At 30.6% G+C, this 20,496-nt stretch overlaps 1 protein-coding gene across 1 annotated transcript; it reads left to right on the plus strand.

Moving 5' to 3' along the window:
• Positions 1-841: 841 nt before the first annotated feature.
• LOC129964314 (PI-PLC X domain-containing protein 1-like) lies at positions 842-19,386 on the plus strand. Its single transcript, XM_056079089.1, has 6 exons — positions 842-950; positions 7,766-7,881; positions 11,043-11,369; positions 13,843-14,150; positions 16,522-16,694; positions 18,266-19,386. Exons 2-6 carry the CDS (start codon positions 7,797-7,799, stop codon positions 18,690-18,692), a joined length of 1,320 nt encoding a protein of 439 aa, XP_055935064.1. The 5' UTR covers positions 842-950; positions 7,766-7,796; the 3' UTR covers positions 18,693-19,386.
• Positions 19,387-20,496: the final 1,110 nt, after the last annotated feature.

Raw genomic sequence — 20,496 nt, forward strand, 5'->3', positions numbered from 1 at the left:
AAAGCATCTTTTGTAATATTATATGAAAGAAAAAATTCATAAAAATATTTTTTTTTTATCAAAGTGTATAGTTTTTTAATTTTTTTACAAACTTTATTTTTTGAGGCACCTCGAAATATTGTTGTATTGCAACCAGAATATTTTAAAATTCTTTTTGACCTTAAAAGCTAACTTTTCACCACTATTGCCAAACTAAAATCTAAGAAAAAATTTTAAAAGCCCTTTTTAAGAATTTCTATTTTTTCACTTTTTTTTTTTTTTTTTTTTTTTGTAAATTTCAAGCTTTTTGCGGCCCCTCAAGATAATCTAATATTGCAGCTAAATTTTTAAATATGGTTTTTGAACTTAAAAGGCAACTTTTCCGCACTATTACCAAAGAAAAATCTATGAAAAACTTTTTTACCAAAGAAAAACTATAAAACCAACCAAGTATTGAAAAAATTCTTAAATTTTTAAAAAAAATTCATTTATTTTGTGCGCAAAATATAGAAAATAACTCCTTTAGATTGCCGAATTTATTTCATTTATGTGTATTTTATCACAATTTTTTTACAACATATTACTAAAAAAAAAAAAACTGCTTCTACAGAAATTTCACTAAAATGAATATTGCAAGACTTACGTTGCCTTTAGAGTCTTATAGGAATTAATCTGGCTCTGATTGTTGACACGATTAAGAACATATAATTCCGTTTCCCCGATAAACAACATTTTGACCGTCAGCAATTTAATGCACTTTCCTGGCGATGAAACGCCCGTTTGGCGACAATTCATTGACTTCCTTCAATTACGATAAGATAATAAATAGCTATGCCCATTTCTCTTTATAAAAGAACCGGCAGATGCTCACACCTTCAATGGTGCCTGTTTTGTTTTATCCATGCCTCCGCTGAGCTATTATTACAAAATATTTATCGACACTTGGTCCTGACATTGATTGTTAATCAAAGGTAATCTTTTTTTATTAATATTTATTTATTTATTTTAAATTATAGAAAATACTAGCATAATAAACCCTTCAATAAGTTTATTTTCCTCGCAATTTTTATTTATTGTTTTTAGTATTGTAATTATTAATTCAAATAAAATTTTAAAGATGCAAATAGTTTATTTATATAGAATTTCTATTGATTTTTTTCTGTTGAATCGAAAAATATAGTAAAACAATACTACTTCCATATAACTTCTATTTAATTGTAAATATCGTAGAATATTTCAAAAGCATATTTACCAATGACATTTCTTGTTAGAATAGCAATAAAAGATTAAAAAAAAGCTTTTTATACCAACAGTATTTTTTCTTAAATTGTTTTAAAATTCAGTTTTAATTTTTTACAAGAAAAAAGAAATCGTTCAAATATTATCTCATATACAAAGGAAATTAAACGACATTTTGTGTTTAAGATGTTATTAATATCCTTTTGGAATTATCTTTGCAGCAATTTTCTTTTATGAATTACGAAAAGTGCTTAACATAATGATCCTTTCAGTACAATATGATTATTATTTACATATTTTTCATTTGTTATTTTTAGTATTGTGATTGTGTGTGAATTTTAGACTCAAATTTTTATTTACATCACAAAATTTTTATTTAATTGCAAGTATTACTGAATATTTTAAACGCATATTTTCAACAAAGGCATTTTTTTTTTTGTTGGGACACCAGAAAGAATTCTATTTTTTAAATATTATATTAGATAATGTTAATAAAAATATTATTTCTCTCCTTAAATTGTTTTTAAAATTCACTTTTCAATTTCTATTAGAGAAAAAATACTCAAACATTAATCGCATACTTTATAAATTAAACAAGATTTCATGTGAAGTTCTTATTAGTATTGCTATGAGATATAATTATCCAAATTAAAAAAAAAAAAAAAAACTGAAACATAATTTTATCAAAAATTAATAATTACTTTGTAGGAATTAATTGTTTAAATATTAGTATAGGATAAACAAGATAGAATAAAGGAGAATCGAAACTCATAAGGCACGAGGGGAAATAACAAACCACGTTAGAATCTTCCAGAAACTAGAACTACAGCGTAAAAAAAGTGCATAAAAAAAAAAGAAAATGACAATGGCTCTGTTTTTTCCCCTTCGAATAATCGGCTCTCTTTTTTTTTTTTTTCAACCAACTTCTAGTTCCATTTCTTCGATGAACGATATTTTAGATGACATTCCTTTCCTTGCGAACGCGTTAGAATCTTCCAGAAACTGGAACTACAGCGTAAAAAAAAGTGCATAAAAAAAGAAAATGACAGTGGCACTGTTCCCCCCCCCCTACTAATAACCGGCTCTCTTTTTTTTTCCAACCAACTTCTAATTCCGTTTCTTCGATTAACGATATTTTAGATGACATCCCTTTCCTGGCGATAAAAATTCCTTTGGCGACAATTCATCAGTCTGCTTCATACATTTTTATTCAAGTTTATTTCTATATTCTGCTTCGATAGTAAATACATTGTCTAGAAATAATTCATTTGTAATATGCCTCCTTCTTCGAGGATCAGTAGTGATTCAGGAATTAATTTCAAAATTAATTCATGGCGAATATCAGTTAATTCTGAATCTGACAGGAACCTTTTTTTTTCTCTTACATGAATAAAAGTAGTCTTTCGACCGTATTGATAAGTATTTCTTAAAAATATTACATATGCCAATTTTAAAATCTGAATTTCGAAAGTATTTGTAAAATTCCAGCACCTCAAGTTCACTGATTCTGAACCATTGAACAATATCAGTTGAAGTCTGAGCAATTAGAAACAATTTGCATCTCGAGTACTTTTATTGATCCTATGTCTATGAAGAAGTAAGGTATCTGCATATTCAGTTTCATCTCTTGTAATAATGAAGATGAATGCGCGCGCGTGTGTGTATGTGTGTGTGTGTGTGTGTGTGTGTGTGTGTGTGCGTGTGTGTGTGCACGCGCGCGTAAGCATGTGGCGTAGGCGCGTGTGGCATTCTACAGACAAGATCATTTGACCAGCAGCACTTCGGAAGATTTTTCTGAAATTTTAGTTGGAATTTTAATTTATTAAGAATTAAGCTGAATGTTGGCGTTTTTTCAATAACTTCCGAACATAGTATCGCACAAAAATAAATTTTACACCATTTAAAATTTTAAAAAGACATCTTTCTAATGATACTAATTTCAAAATTGGACAATTTTTTTCTGATCTTTGGCAATTTGTTGTTGTGATTTATGGCACTTTACAAGCTCGTAGACAGTTATCTGTCAGCGACTTAAGCCGAGTGAGCGTCTCTTGTTTTTTCAGTAGCGCCAACTAGGGCCAAATGTACGATTTAGCTACTTCATGCGCCACATTCGCTTGCACAACCCCTTTTTATACCTCACATTCACGCACCTTACAGATAGAACACAGAAGAAGAACAGTCGTGCCCGAACCGAGACTCTAACCCTTGACACCCAGAACACGAGGAAGATGCGCTACTCATATACTAGGATTCCTGCGTGGAATTTTATTTATTAATTTATTTATTTTTGCTTAATTTCCAACAACGAATTACATGCTGACCTGAACCCAAACTGTTTTCATTATTTCATCACATATTTAATCGATTGACTTTTTTTATTTATTGAAAGCTATAGAAGAAGGATTTTATTTAATATCTGTGAAGTTTACAAGACAAATAAAAAAAGTGCAGTTCGAAAAATAGTAGAGGTACAAGACATTTGCGTTTTTAATTGCGATATAATGTCTTGGAAGTCTTCATTTAAGGTTCGTGCATACAATGAACAGAATATATGCAAGAAACTAAAATAGCATAACTTTAATATCAGTCAATTTGAAGTTATATTGAAACGATTTGACACAAATTAAACATAACCAATATCCCTGATGAACGAGCAAGTCTCCAAAGGTGTCTAATTATAAATAAGATTTTTAAAACAAATAATTAGAAATAAGAGATTTAAAATAAATGTATGACCTTTTTATGAAACACTTTTTCCTGTATTATATTTATTAGACCCTAGAGTTGCTCTTTACCTGCTATATGTAGTGTGAGAGTTTGATACTCTTTGTCTAAGGTATTTTTAGAACATTCTAAATTCCTGAGTACTCTTATCTCAAAACTTTTCGTTTTATATATGTGATGAATTTTATTGGATACCCTGGCTCTGCAAAACAAATTTTTCCTCAAAACCGCCAGTTTCAAAAATACATAATTTTATAATAAATCATTTTTTTCGTGTCAAAATTCCAATTTTACGGAATTTTTGTCATTTGCTTTTTAAAGGTTTCTATCAGATAAAAATAAGGCTATTTGATTACAGAATTACTTATTCAAATTCCGACTTTAATCGTATCCAAATATTTGCTAACTATCACGTGTTATTTAGTGGTTTCTATTTATACATATTAACAATCTGATTATACAAATAATTTGCCCTGTCCATTAATTTTCAATGTTTTTTTTAAAACTAAACACCAAATATTCATGGAGAGGATGCATGACTTGATCATTGTAAGACATAATGGCTTTGATTCGAAATAATTGCCTTTCATAACTTATGCAGAGCAGGGGAAGAGGAATTAATTTCAACTAATAATAAAAGGGAATGTGTGTGCATGCGTCGTTGCTACATATGACAGAGAGTTGGAATAAGATTACACACATTTTGCAGAGTTATACTTTCAAAGACAAAAATGCGTATATCTTAATTTTTAAAAATTTTAATTAAAATTAATTTTAATGTATGCAATCACTTTGCATTTTTTGTTGATAACTTCTGAAACTATCATCGCAATTTTTTACCATCTAAAAATTCTAGAATCTTTTTAATCATATCTATTTAAATGTTGATCAAATTTTAACTGAATTTTAATAATTGTTAAAGACATTTTTATATAGTATTTACAGTAATAATTTTTATTGCTATAAATAAGTAATAATTTTTATTACTGTAATAAATTACATCACTTTCATCGTTTATGCAAATATATTAAACAGCTTAATTGTTTGCGCGCTTTTCCTTCCATTCTTGAAAGCTGAGGAATTAATATTCCGTTTATTTTGTCATATTCTTCTGAAACGTCGTTATGAAGTTTTACTTTCTTATTTTATTTCATCATTTTTTTTTGTTGTTGTTGAAACTACTAAAAAGGCCTTATGAGATACTAGTTTCTTCACCCCCAACTTCACTTGCTTTTACATGTTCTCTCTTTATCTCCATTTATCTTTATATATGATCTGTCTACCTCTTTCCCTCTCTCTCTCTCTCTCTCTCTCTCTCTCTATGTATATATATATATATATATATATATATATATATATATATATATATATATATATATACACAGAGAGAGAGAGAGAGAGAGAGGAAAAATGCAATCAAATCATGCAATATGCAAATATTCAATCATACAATAATATAATACATATAATGCAATCATACAGTTTTTGAATTTTTACATTTAACCCATTAAGATGTTTTAGAATCATTGATTCTAATTTGAGTAGTGAATAATTAATTTTTATTAAATAAATAAATAAGTAAAAAATCATAATAAAAAAGTCCTTTCTATAAACTGTTTAAATTAATATAAAAACTGATTAAAATTAGAGAAACAGTTACACAGAAATAAAATTCATGTCACTAAAAGGGTACTTTTTAGAATTTTAAGATGGTATAAAAGTATTTTTTTTATGTAGTAGTACGTCCTGAAGTTATGGAGGAAAAACATAAAATATTTGTACATCCATTTCGCTGCTTTTAGAGGCGCATGCCAATTTTTTTAATATATAGTTAAACCGTTATATGCGAAGGAATATGTCTGCTAAATTTTGTTTAATTCTGTCTACTGTATAAGGATCAAATAAACAAATGTATATTCAATTCTATAGAGAGAGACTAGGTAGCATATACGATGCACTGATGGGTTAAAATGGCTGTTTTTTCATTTTCTTATTAGTATTTTCAATCCACCGAATAGACTGTTAGATGCGCTCGACTGGTATATATATTTATATATAGATAAAACACGCATTTTTATTTTGACATTGGAGCATTTTATTTTGGAATAGACAATGTGTAATTAAATGTTATATGACGTAAGCAATTGTGTTGTCTTATGACTTCGATAAGGAAATTCATACGCACAATAAAAACGAATAGGTCTATTCAAATAACTCGAATGTTTATCACAGTCTGATGTTTTAAAATACGTTCTCGAGAGATTATTAATTATGCATAAAAAATTATTTAAAAATATTACATCATCATTATTCTCGGAGAAGGCGTTGATCGTCGAAGACGATTAATTTTTAATATGTAGTATTTATTTCGGCCTTGAGTCTTCACAAATAAGGATAAACAGAAATTGTGTTTACAAGCTACTAACTATTTTATGAAGAATAACATCACATGCATTCACGCACAAAAGTCGCGTGAAAATTCAAAACTCGTGTCTTGTCGCATTTATAAAGTCAATTCATGCTCAGGTAAAATACGTTAAATACGGCAATTTATTTTATGTGTCTTCCAGACGGAACACATACACATCACGATGCAGTAAAAAAAAATTAAGTAAAATTGCAATAGCCAGACAGATGAAATTTAAAGGATATTGAAACCTCTAACATGGAAAAAACATCGCAATATGATATAACATTTTAAGTCCGACTGGTCTTTCTTTAAATTAATTTTTTAAATATATTCTTTATTAAATAGAAGTACTAACACACACGCACACACACACGCAAACATACACATACACACACGCGCGCACACACACACACACGCGCGAACATACACACACACGCGCGAACATACACACGCGCGCGTGCGCGCGCACAAGCACACACACAAAATATATTGGATATTGTTTATATCATGAGTATAAAATGTGTAGTTACTGAAGCAATGAAAATACTTTTAAAAAGTATTCTTACATGGGAATTTCATTAAAATGAAAGAGAAATTGCGAGAAAATAAAACTGATATCATTAAAAGTGAATTTTTCGCAATTTTATGAAGTAGTGTGTATGTTGCTGTAAATATAATAGACTGGTGCTAAAAATAATTTAAATGTGTAAATGTAAAAAATTAATCTGAATTATCGGTGATTGTGAATTATCACCGGTGATTATATATAATCACCGGATTGATCATATTTACTGTAACATATATATTGTTTCAGTATTACAATATATTTTAAAGATATTAAAGAAAACTGTTAACAATTGATTAATTTTAAATAAAATTTGCATAAAAATTCGAAAGTTTTGAAGGAGTTTTAACTTTATAATGTCGCAATTTACAATTAACATCCTCACTATAAATACTATAATGTAAAGTTATTTTGAAAATAATTTGAGCAAAATGTTTGAATAAAATATCAATAGAATTTTGACTTTTCAAACATTTTATGATCAATTTATACATGTGAAATTACTTTACAAAACAAATATGATTTTCGAATTCCATTTTTATACGAATATAATGATAACGATGAAATATTCATAGTTGTATTCATTTTCAAAAAAATCATTTATAAAGTTTAATTAATTAATTAGAAATCAGTAACCTAATTAGGATTATTTAAAAGTAAATTATCATAATAATTGAACTTGCTTTTCTTTTTACCAAGTTGAGATTTTGAAATTTAATTGATGTATGATGTTAGTACATAATTATTAATTTTATTATAATTTATTGAATTGTATTAAAATTTATTGAATTTTATATTGATTGCTATTGTATTATATTGCAAACCTTGTATTGATTTTGTTTCAGATATTTCCAAAATTTTCGAAGCCTCATAGAAATGCTACTGTATTGTTTTGGCTTCTTCATTTACTTCAACTTTGTGCAAATCGCCCAGTCAAATCACATCATCAATAGTGAACAAGGTAAATTCTATACTAATAAAAATTTTGTGAATGTTTTACCGACACTTTTTAGTTCAAATCGAGTATGCAATTCATTTATTTTGGCATGCATTTTTATTCTTCCTTTCTTTCTTTCTTTCTTTTTTTTTTTTTTGAAAAGTTTATTCACATTTAGCTCGTTTTAAATCCACAGCATCATGTTTCAATTTAGAGACATTTTATAATCAATCTTTGTCGCACGAGCGTCATGCAATAAATGGTTCATAATTTACAATTTTTGAATTAAAAATATCACTTATTTAATAGAATTCTTTATAACTACATTTAGACCACAGAAATCATATCCGACTAATGAAGATAAAAACTAAATATACTCCTTCCCCCCAAAATAAGATATACATTTGGAAAAAAATGTTATTCAAATTTAGGCTAGTTAAAACATTAATCAAGTATAATAAATTTACTATTGGCATAAATAATGCATTCATTTCATTTGAAATGAAATCTGGCTTTATTTACTTTTCATAACATTCTTTGTTTACAATGTTCTTATTTCACTGTTATAGTTTGTAATGAGTTGGCAGATTGACTTCTGAATTGACTCGATATCAGACAAATTCCATTTTGTAAAATTAAGAGACAGACGTAAATCAAAGTTTGACGGATCTGACCGTGTTTTGCTACTTCTATAACATCAAATTCGTAAACAACATTTCGTAAAAAGGTAGGAATACCCCGAGTTCAGCACAATTGTATTTATTACAATCCTATTGTTTCTCCACAATTTGCTTTTCATTTTATACTTTTACCTTCTCAGCAAATGTATTTGTCTGTCTGAGGACAGCCGCCAGCTTGTAAGTGCTTTAATCTATAATTGACTTTTACAATGAAATATTTCCCTCGTTGATACAAGAAATCTTAGAGCATTAACGGTTTATTGATCCTATTTTACTTTCATTTTTTTTTTAATCTTTGCAAGTAATAATACTTTCCAAAAAATAGCCTATTTCATAAATAGAGAATATGTTATTTTATTGTACCAAAAGAAATATTTTTCTTGTCAAAACTAAACTTATTATTTAATGTTTATTTTTCCTTCTATTTTATGTGCTAAAGGTTTCTCACAGATAAAATCAAGGTTATTTCATTGTTAAATCTTTTGTTTTATCCGTTGATTTTTTAATTGTTTTTAAAATGTATGCATATTTTCGGACAAGGAAAGTAATACGCGTCATTCAAAATGATTTCACGAATTGCAAATAGCTATAATTTCCGTATAAGCAACAATAGAAAGAAAGTTTTAAACGAAATACAGAAAGATGATTAGTTTGAATGCATTATAATTCCACGAAGATAGTTCCATTGTCTGCAGCTCGGTATTCACTTGTAAGTCCTCTCGCGTCAGATTCTTAAATGCAGATAAAGAATATTTAGAAACTTAGATTTGCATTAGAGAGCCACATTTTAACTATATTTACTGAAATTTTTCTCGTACTTTTATATATATATATATATATATATATATATATATATAGAGAGAGAGAGAGAGAGAGAGAGAGAGAGTTTAGTTTAGTTATATTAACGTCCCGTCGTAAAGCAACACTAGGGCTATTTATGGATGGACCTCGTAATTTTGAACCGTGGTCAGATGACGAGGGCGACACCTGAGCTGGCACTAGGAAAGGTCTGAAAAGAGGAAATTCGTTAAGCTCTCGTTGATGAATCTATTAAATCTTGTAGTATCTTTTGCATACTTTATATGCCGCAAAGTTTGAAGAAAAAAAAAGAAAGAAAGCGCCTAATTTTTTAAAATTTCATTTTATTTATCTGAAAATGCATATGGAGTATTATCCTTTCTTAATGCAACTATAATAAAATCACCGTGAGAGTCAGCGGCATTTTGTCATGGGGCTTCTTAATCGCGTGGTCTAATTGGGCTGACCTTAGTCAGCCTTGACTGCATGGATGATGACTTTGTGACTACATAGACACATTGAGGAATAAGTATGCAAGCAAACAAACCTTCCTTCTATATTGTGTTCAATTTTTTCTTCTTTAGGTTGCTTACGTTACAAGGAAATTATAGCATACTTCAATTGTTTTTACTGTGAGTTTTAATGGGCTTACAACTAAGAGTCAAAACTCGTTTCACCAACTTAATGAGAGATATAAGGAAAATAGCACGAAAAATGTCAAAAAGTAAAAACATATAGTTGGAAAAAAGTTACCGAATTTCGTGTAGTTACCTCTTGGGTAGTGTGCTTACCAAAATGGATTTTTAATTTTTAATTGCAATAATTTCGAAATATAATGTATAGAATTTGTAAGACCGCTTCCCTGTACAGTAAATTTCTTAGTAAAGAAGATGGTTTCACAGATTTAGTAATGAATGCTGAATGGATGCTGAGTTAGTGACCCTTAGTTTTGGCGACTTAAGCGGGTGAAAAAAATAATAATAAAGGATCCCGAATATTAGAGATTCATGGCGGTAGCTTTATTAAGACTCGAATTTCGGTATTTATTCAAGAACATATAATATCTTGTCACGACACCTATAAAAAGTGCAGTCTTATAGATAGGATTGTCCTGAATTGTGTGTAGTTGAGATAAGTCTCTCAGTGGAATGTCGATTTTTGAATTATCTCTGAGTACTTTGAACACTGTTGCTGCTATTTAAGAGCGATTTGCTTGCACTACTTCCTACAAGTTCTGTTTAGTGAAAGCTGCATTCGAGTTTTATTACCAATATTTCGTGTTTTCGTGCCAAAGAAGGCATTATTATCTTTTATTGAGATTTTTGGACATTTCGCCATACACCCACCGGATGGATTCTGGATTTTTTGATAATAATATAATCACACTAAAATCATTATTAGATTTAGATCAAATTAGATTTTCACTGATCTCAATTTCTTTTACTCAATTTAAATAACTTTTTAAAAATATTTTCAAGTATATTTAAAATTGTACTTTTCTGCTTTCTATACATAAGATGAAAATAAACGGATGCTTATGTTCACATCACCGTTAATTAAAGAGCAAATTTTTAAGAGTAATATTTAGATAATAAATCAAGCCTAAAGTCTTATTATATTACCATGTCTCAGACTAAAAATCCAATTTTTTTTTAAAAAAATTGTTACTCTTCAAAATAATCCCAATCATCATTTTTCATTTTCCAGATTGTTATTCTAACAGCCCTATGGCAGTAAGGGTCTTCCTGACTGTATCCTCACTCACAGCATCCACCACAACGAAAGGTGTCGTCAAGCGCCATCTGGAGGTGAACTGGGTCGCACCCCTACCGATCCGGAGTGACCGCATTCACATTTATCGTGTGGATCCGGTGAGGGACCCAACTGCCATCCCCATCCTCTCATTGGAACCAATTGATTACCCCGGTGGTTATTATAAAACCGATATTGAATTATCCGTCCACACCAGGAATTTGAGAGTCTCGTCTAAATACACATGTTTAGGATACTGGGCCACTTACAAAAGAATAAGCGGTGAGTTTTCACTCAAATTTCTGGCTAACCAAATCTCATTTTTACTTTCTTTTACAAGGAGTAATCACAATTCGATTTCGAGATTTTGACGCCTCTTCACGTTTCTCCAGCCCAGAGTAGAACACTATCTGTAAAATTATTATCGCATTTTTTGATTACACAATAATTTATTTGATAGTGAAGATTGTGGTCTGGGTGAAATGGCTTGAAGACACATGATGTCTTTTATGGAGTTTATTGGTAACATCAACAACAAAAGGCACTTGATTACGCCATAGTGTAGCAGGCCTAGAGAACTACACATAAAATTTACTACACATAACTCGGGAGAAAGAGAGCCGAGATCACACTCCCCCTAGTACACGAGTCGAGTTCGCTTCTACTGGAAAAAAAAATATACTAAACAACATGATTGGCAGTTAGCTCCGCCCAGGAAGATCACGTGGTTAACTGAATTCTTAACACTATCACCTCTGCATTGGTAAAAGAATAGAGTTCTGAACTCCTGTCTAATTTACTAGCGGTTTGAACTGGAAGATAACCCTGCTGTTGAAAATGTTTCTGAACAGTACATTACCCCACTGTTCCATCTTATTTGGGAATGATGACTACGGGTCTAGAGGCGTAGGTCGAAGGACCTCTGGAGGTGTTCTTCATGAGTTGGAACTCTCTGCTGGTTGGGTCAAGCTTGTGAACGCTGGCTGAGGCGTAGTGAAATTGTGGTGTGAAATGGTTCTGCAGGCCCTCCGGTTATACTGTGCAAAGACCTTGTTGTTAGCCGGTCGGGGGTGTTCCCGCTCTTTCTGTCCCATCTTATTAGTTCATTTGACGTATTCACGGCGCCATTCATATCTCTGCTTTTAATTGGAAATATTCAATGGAGCACTTTTCGCAGCTTTCTAGACAAATTGGTTAATGCTATTTAATCTCATGATCACCGTCTTGAGTAATATTTTAATACATGTCTTTGCATGTATCTAATGTTCCATTTTAATAGTAGTAATATGAAAATTTTTTTGGTTGTAATATTTATGTAAACGATTTGTCTTTTCTAATAATTTAAGCTATTCGAAGAGAACTTTGAAATTTTCTAAACTGTATCAGTTTTATAAAACAAACTATAAAACCTCCTAACTGTATCAGTTTTATAAAGTATTCTCTGCGATAAATTGACTAACATTGCTTATTCTCGTGAACATCGCCTTGAATAATATTTTGATGTATGCTTTTACAAGTATCCAATGTTCCATTTTGATAAAAGTAATCTGATTATTTCTTTTGGCTGTAATCTATATGATTTACACCTGTAATACGATTTTGTATATGATTCTTATTACAGGCCTGTATACGATATCATATTGGCGATATATATATCTGTCTGTATACAATTTTGGTTGGAATATTTTGCAGTAATTTTAGCTGTTCGAAGCTGTTAGCTATGAAATCTTCTAACTGTATCAGTATCTTAATGCATTTTCCACGACCATCCAATAATGATTTTGACATTCCTTAATCAATTAGATTAATTTATGACGTATTTCTTTTTTATTCACAACTCTTTCATTGATAAAATAAGCTAAATGTATTCCTTGTTTAATACCATTTGCATTATCAAGGAGGAAAAAAAATTTTTTATTTTATAATATACAGACATTATCATTTTTTTTCATTGCAAGCCCTATCTTTAAGTCTTTTGCATGACTTACAAATTGCATTGAAATAAGAATTGTTAAATGAGATCGTGACCAATTAAATGGCATTAACATATAAAAGCTTAAAAAAAAGGAAATCGATATTTTTTCTCAAAACAGATGATTGACAAAAACTCAACACCTTACATGTTACCGAAGTAATAAAATTTCTTGAAAACGAAAAAAAAAAAAAAAAAAAGGTTGCTTCAAAAAGCAACGTTCACATTAAAACAACATTGTTCAGTCAATTGATATTAGCTATATTCCGCCAATCAATATTGACAACAATAAATTATTGACTGATATCTTGAGCAATTAATTGACGATAACATATACATGTTGAAAAAAAAATAATATTTCTTCTCAAAACAGAAGTTTAACAAAGGTTTTACATCTTACATTTCACCGAAATAATAATTTTAAAAAATCATAAGAAAAAGGTTACTTTAAAAAACTGTTTGCATTAAGGATGTTAAAATGATGATAAGGATAAAAATGATGAAAGAAAGAAACGCTAACACCACGTCCGAGCGCCATTTACACATTCGTTACAACTAATAAAAGCAAGGGTCGAAAATATCATATTATGTCTGGGCTCCACTGAACTTTTGCTACGGCCAGTGCATCATTCTTTATTTGTACACGTGCAAATTTTACTGGCTCGACAATGCAAACTTGATCCAAAGGTATTTTTAATTCACTCTTAGACTTTTAATTCACTCTTGTGCTTTACCCACTTCATTTTCATTTGAACACATTTATTCAATTGAATTTCCTTCCAGGAGAAATGGTAACTTCGACATGTCTGCGGACACAACCGAAATGGATGTCCGAGAGCGCATACCACCTTGCTGGCCTGCAGCTGAGTGAGATCATGATTCCGGGCAGCCACGACTCCGGCAGCTTCTTCTATAGGCAGGAACGCGAGCCCTTTTCCAAATACAAGTACGCGCAGGAAGTGTCCATCTTCAACCAACTGGTGTACGGCCTTCGCTACTTCGACCTGCGAGTGGGACACTACGGGGACAAGTTCTATATCAATCACAATTTTCTGAGGACGGAACACACAGTGAAGTCCATTTTGCACGAGGTGAGTCGTCATTTCAATTTAGAATTGATGAATGAAAATTTTTTAATGATGTATAAGGGATTGATATCATATTATAAGTAGATTGCAAAATGCATGTCGTAAAAATCTCTTTTCAATTACAGAGTCTATCTTTTACTTCCAAAATAACTCAATAGATGGAGCCAGGTTTTGATTTACCTTTGATATAAATTTCCGAGATGCTAATGTTATTTCAGAAGCATTATAATTGCCGCATAAGTAAGGATCCCAGATTCTAATTATAATTCAATCTTCATAACTGTATTTTTGGAATTTTTTTAAAACGCTCATTTTTATGGGTTATGGATAATGATTTTAAGTTATACTATTAGTTTTTTAAATGCAAGTTTCAATTTTTTAATTTTTTCAAATAAAGTATCTGTTTTTTACTTTCAAAGCAAAAAAAAATTCAAAAATTCTCCATCTATTCAGTAACTTGAGAAATGGAGATATAAATTTTAAAATAATAAAAATAATTATTCGAATCAAATATCACTTCAATGGCGTTATAATATTACAATATGCTCAAATTTAATAATAAGTTAATTTAGACTGACGTCGCTTTAGATTTCAAATTCTTTTAATGCTATAATCTCCTTAAGTTTGCCTTTGATATTTTTTAAAAAAAATACTATCGGTAAATATATGTACTATCGGTAATATATATCGGTAAGTATATGCGCTATGTATGTTATAAAAATATAGTTTAACCTGAAGCCATCAAATTTAGCACATAATTACTTCTTTGGTAGTAGGTGCTCACTAAGAATTTTTAATTAATTAATTCTAAATTGTTTTAAAACAATTAATTTTCATTAATTAAAAATTTATTAAACTTTTAACTTTTTTTTTCTTGTTGAGAACTAAAGTAATATGGGAGGCTTTGAGTACGTTTATCTATTGATTCTTGTAAAAATAGCCATTTACGTATAAAATAAGAAATTTATATATTGTTCTCTGGTATGACTTTCCCATATTCTAGGACTAGATAGTGTAAAAAAAAAAATCGTAGCTAAATGACCACTGGATATGTATCCCAAATTTCTGCCTAGAATCAATTTGTGGTTTCAATCTTCGTTCAGTAAACGAGATTCTTGAACAACAATGATCAAGAACCTCGTTCTTGAATAAGTTGAGTTCAAAAGATCTCAAAAGGCGTTTTCACATTTTTAATATATCACTACCATATATAGTTGATTGAACGCTATTGCCCACTTTCTATCTGGATCACATCAAAAATATTTTCAAGGCGAATAATATACTTTTTACAATTATGGGGTCCATTAAACGCTATTTTATATCCTAGTTAACCTCAGATCATATTATTACATATCATGAAAATACAAAAATATGAGATTTTCAATGATGGTATGTGAATTTAAGTACAATTTTTTCTATGCTTTCTACATTAAAATTTTTTTGTTTGTTTGTTTACAAAGATATTTTAGTTATAGCGTTGAAACACATGCATAGTTGTGACAATTTAAAATATTTTTTTAAAAATATGTTGTCATTGCTATAGTTAAAAGTTTTTATGTATACTTAATTGAAGATAACATACAGACAGACGAATCAAGCATAAAACTCCAAACTCATATTGGAGTTTAATGCTTCGAACATTTTGAGTATAAAGCTCCAAAATAACAAAGCTATGTAATAAATATTGAATATGTTCAGCTGCACTTATCTAGATTTTTTTTACAATCTATGTGCAGAATTATAGTTATCTAAGTATGCGTTCTTTATGCTTGATGTTAAGTACAGAATATCTCATGGTTGAGTGTCATTCAACAGGTGTCTTGTAAGAGTTTCTCCTAGAATCTTCTTAAGTCCAGCAAGCTGTTTTCGGATCGTCTCCCATGAACAACCTCAATCCCTCATTCCTAAATTCCCTCATATACAGCTACCCTCGTTACCACACACCACTAAAATCCTATCCCATCTGCAAGTACTGTCCCCATTTGCAACTAACTCCAGATCATGTTTTTGACTGCCAGACCATTATCGGTTCCCTCTTTCAACTTGGAGCACCCCCAATCAAAATTCTCCATAGCCATCGGGCTCCAGAACTTGCAGATCTTGTCACCAAGGCTTTTGGAGGACTCTAGTCTTTTGCACTAGCACTGTATGCATAGACACGACAACAACAACAACACATACCACCAATCACTTTTGGTGTCTTGACAGGCCATTGTTCGTCTTCGTTCGTTCGTATGCTGAACATGTGGGAAAGCAATCCACATATTTTTACTGTCTGAAAGGAATACGTTGAAGGACATTATAAATAATATCCAGCAACAAAGATTCAAATTAGAGGTTCGAATCTCCTAAAATTTATTTTTTGTTCTTGCAGGTGCATAAGTTTTTGTCTTTAAGTCCGAAAGAAATCATCATCTTGGACTTCCACAACTTCCCTCATGGATTTCACAACGACAAGATTCACCAGAAACTGCAAAAACTCATCGTATCTGTGTTGGGATCCCACCTTATACCTTTCACAGACGAATTTGAAAATGCTACAATCGGGTAAGAATTCATGCTTGTTCATTTATTTTCAGGAGAGTATTGTGAAAAAAAAAAAAAAAATAAGCGATGATCTCTTTTTTTAGGATTTTGTTTCATTTGTTTTAAGAGAATTTTTGCGTAAAGGGTTGAAAAATTCAACTTACATGGAATTCTCATCCCTTTTCTCTTTAACCGAATTTTCAAACAGCTGCTGAGTTTTTCATACATTTTTCATACATAATTTATTGCAGTGGTGTAGTGACCGAGAGAAGTGGGGGAAAGCATAAATGCCTTTCCCTGCCTTTCTAGGTGGTTATTATTTTTATGTTGTTGCCTTTCTTTAAAAATGCCAAGGGAACAAAATATTAGTGCACTTATGCCGCTTTTTGACGAGAAATGTCTTGATTTTTGAAAAAATAATAACATAGACGACATTTATGCTTATTAATCAGTGACCAAAATGGTGTAGACCAGATAAATAGGACATGGGGAATAATGTCATTTTTCGTCTACACTGACCTAACAAGTGTAAATGATGTCCGAGGCTTGTATCTCCCTTGGAATACTTGCCATTTTGACTTAAATAAGATGACAAGCAAGTACTAATATTTTGTCCCCTTATCCACTCCCTGCTACACTACCACACTTCCCTGATGATGAGTTTGAAATGAAAAAACATCGTATGTCCAAGTATCACTTATGAATGACAATGAATTTATAAAATGAAAAAAATAAAAGAAGAAGAAGAACAGTTTCCATTTTTGCCCTTACTAGAAAAGATGGCATCGCTCAATGAATTTGAGCAGCAGTAGACATAAAATCTACGAAAAAAGAGGACATTTTAAAGTCATTGATTATAATGTGTAGCAGATTGGGATGAGCGAGGATAGAACCTAAGACCTTGTGGTTCGCAGTCCAGTAACATGACCACGATACAAAAGCAATTGCTCGAATAGCGCAGTTGTTAACTGGCTTATACGCTTTCACCACAGACTCTCCCTCCAGTGAGTCGGAGGTGAGACGAACGATATGGCTGTTGAGTGGTGATGTATTTGCTGTTGATTCTAATGCGCCTGTACCCATTTGAGTAGCGCCAAGCGTTATGGCGAGCGTGTGTGGGTGAGTGGTTGCTGATGCTGTTGCTGCGTCAAGCGAGTCTGACGACTTTGGGTTGCTGCGGCCTTTTTGTGTTGCTGCATCAAGTGAATCTGACGACTTTGGTTTGATGCGTCACGTGAATCTGACGTCTTTGGTTTGCTGCGTCAAGTGAGTCTCACGCCTTTGGTTTGCTGTGGGTAGATGGCGCCACAACAGCTGTACGAAGGTTGAAAGTTCATCGCCCGAGGTCACCAATGTGGCTGATTGGTAGGAGCGAGGATAGAACCTGCGACCTTGTGGTTCGCAGTCAGTAACATGACCACGATACAAAAGCAATTGCTCGGGTAGCGTAGTTGTTAACTGGTTTATAAGCTTTCACTGCAAATGTAATAAACATTATTATAGGTATTTAGTCTTATTTCCAAAATTCTAAAAGATCTTAACCAAATTTATAAATGAAAAATATGTGTTAATATGTATCTATGCTTTTCTAGGGATTTATGGGAGCACAAGAAAAATATTCTCTTGAGCTACGACAGCGATACCCGAAACTCTTTCTTCCCGGGTGTATTCTGGCCCAGCATTCCGAGAGCGTGGGGCAATAAACAAACTGCAGAAGGGCTAAAAGAATACTTCAGGGAATTTTTTGAAAAGCCCACGCCGCAGGGTTTATGGGCCTCCATGGCAGAGATCACCCCAAACACCAAGTCCATAATCTTACACCCGGTGAGTGGCCTGCGAGTTCTGGCTGAGAAAATCAACAGGAACATCACGCATTGGTTCAGGGACCTATATTGGCAAAAGGCAAATATTGTGGCAACGGATTATTTTCTAGGAAATGATATAATTGATGTTGCCATTCGGACAAACAGAATCAAAGGCATATGTCCAGAAAGTGCCTGGTCAAATATGACTCCTTGAAGAGGACTTAAAATATGGTTTCAAATATTCGTACATTAAGGTAAAACTTTGATAATCATGATGTTTCTTGGGTTTTAAAGGTAGCAACGAAATTTTATAGAAATGTTTATTAGCATATTAAGAACTTTGTATTGAGAAAAATAGTTTTAAATCTCATAATATTATGTTTATTCTGAAAAGTTTAGAATTAACTTTGGTATAAAACATATTTAACATGTAAATGGAAGAAAAATATTCATCCTTACATAATATGAATTCGAAAACTTGTAATATATTTTATTGAAAACATAAAATAAAACTGAAACAAAATGAATAATTTTGATACTTTGTTTTTTAATTATTTATTGTTAAAAGCAGAAAAATAGTAAAGATTGTTTAACCTATACTATTTCCTGTCTAATTTGTTGATTGAGCAATGAAATCTTGCTGACTGAGTATTTTTAAAAAGAGATTATATGTGATATTATACATATTTTAATATTATTTTTATTATTTTGTCCTCCTTGTTTAAAATTTTTGAGATTATTGTTTACTTTATTCCATCAAGTATGTTATTTGTTTTCTGATCTTGTTAACGTGCAAACAAGTGCACATGTTCTCATATTTTTCATCCTCATCGTATTTTCTCATACTTGTATATTTAAATTCCCATAATCCGGCATCGTTTTTTTTTTATATCTTCATTTTTTGTATATATTTCTTTTGCAATTTGTTCATTTTTTTTGTATGTGTTTTCTCTAAATAAATGAATTTTTTAAAAATATTTTGCTACTTGTTGTTTAAATTTTCTACAATAGATGGCGGCACAATGCATACGTCTGGTGGCAATGCATTCGTCTGGTGACAATAATTAATTATTAATATTATTTTTACAACCATTAATTACAACCATTGGGATTTCGATTACAAAATGCATCAGAAAGAGAAACGTTGTGAATATCAAATGCATGAATTAGAAAATAAATAAATTTCAAATTTAAATCAACAAGCTTACTATTATTTAAGTGATTTAAAAAAAAAAGTTAAAATAATATTTGAGAATATCGAAACTGTTATACAAGTAAAAGACAAAATAATAGTAATAATAATAATAATGATCTTAATGTTTAAAAGAACTATTTTAAAATTCACTCAACTTATATTTTGATTCATCATTATTATGTCTTTGACTTCAAAAAAAAAAAAAAAAACATTTCTTATTCGAGTATTCGAAAAATTCTTCTTTTACGACTTATTTATTAAATAATGAGCATCCAAAGGTAGTTTTTATCTATATACATATACAGATCTATTAAAATAAATTATGCTTTGTAAACAAATATGCTAAAAAAACAATATAAAATAATGAAAAAAAAAAAGCGGACTTTGATTTGAAATTGTAGCAAGTAATAAATTGCTGAATAAATTTACAGAAAAACTTAATTTAGAAGTTGCCATTAGATTTATCAAAAAATTTGAATTAAGGAAAACTTCTACTAAAAATGCAGCAAAGGAAAACAAGGAATTTTAAATTAAAATAGGCAATGAGCGATTAATTCATTTTCTTTAACAATTTTATAGCACATAATGAATAAGTAAGTCAAGAATTTAAAATAAAAATAAAAAGATATTTATTGATAAAAAAAGTATGATAATAATTATAGTAAACTTATAATGTAAAATCTCGTAAGTTACGAAAATTTTTATTGTCTTTTCCTTACTGGACACATTGAATAGCAATCATGTGAGCGAGGGAATTAAGGAGCGTAAGCAGTTATTTATTTACGATTTAATGTATGGCTGTATTTAGTAGCTAATGAAAATA

This window comes from Argiope bruennichi, chromosome 1 (genome assembly GCF_947563725.1).
Source record: "Argiope bruennichi chromosome 1, qqArgBrue1.1, whole genome shotgun sequence".
NCBI lineage: Eukaryota > Metazoa > Arthropoda > Arachnida > Araneae > Araneidae > Argiope > Argiope bruennichi.

Bases quoted from the DNA above. Each gene is read 5' to 3' on its own strand.
- LOC129964314 (XM_056079089.1), top strand. From the start codon at position 7,797: ATGCTACTGTATTGTTTTGGCTTCTTCATTTACTTCAACTTTGTGCAA. The intron at 7,882-11,042 runs GTAAATTCTATA...TTCATTTTCCAG, and splicing joins CATCATCAATAGTGAACAAG to ATTGTTATTCTAACAGCCCT. The intron at 14,151-16,521 runs GTGAGTCGTCAT...TTGTTCTTGCAG, and splicing joins TGAAGTCCATTTTGCACGAG to GTGCATAAGTTTTTGTCTTT.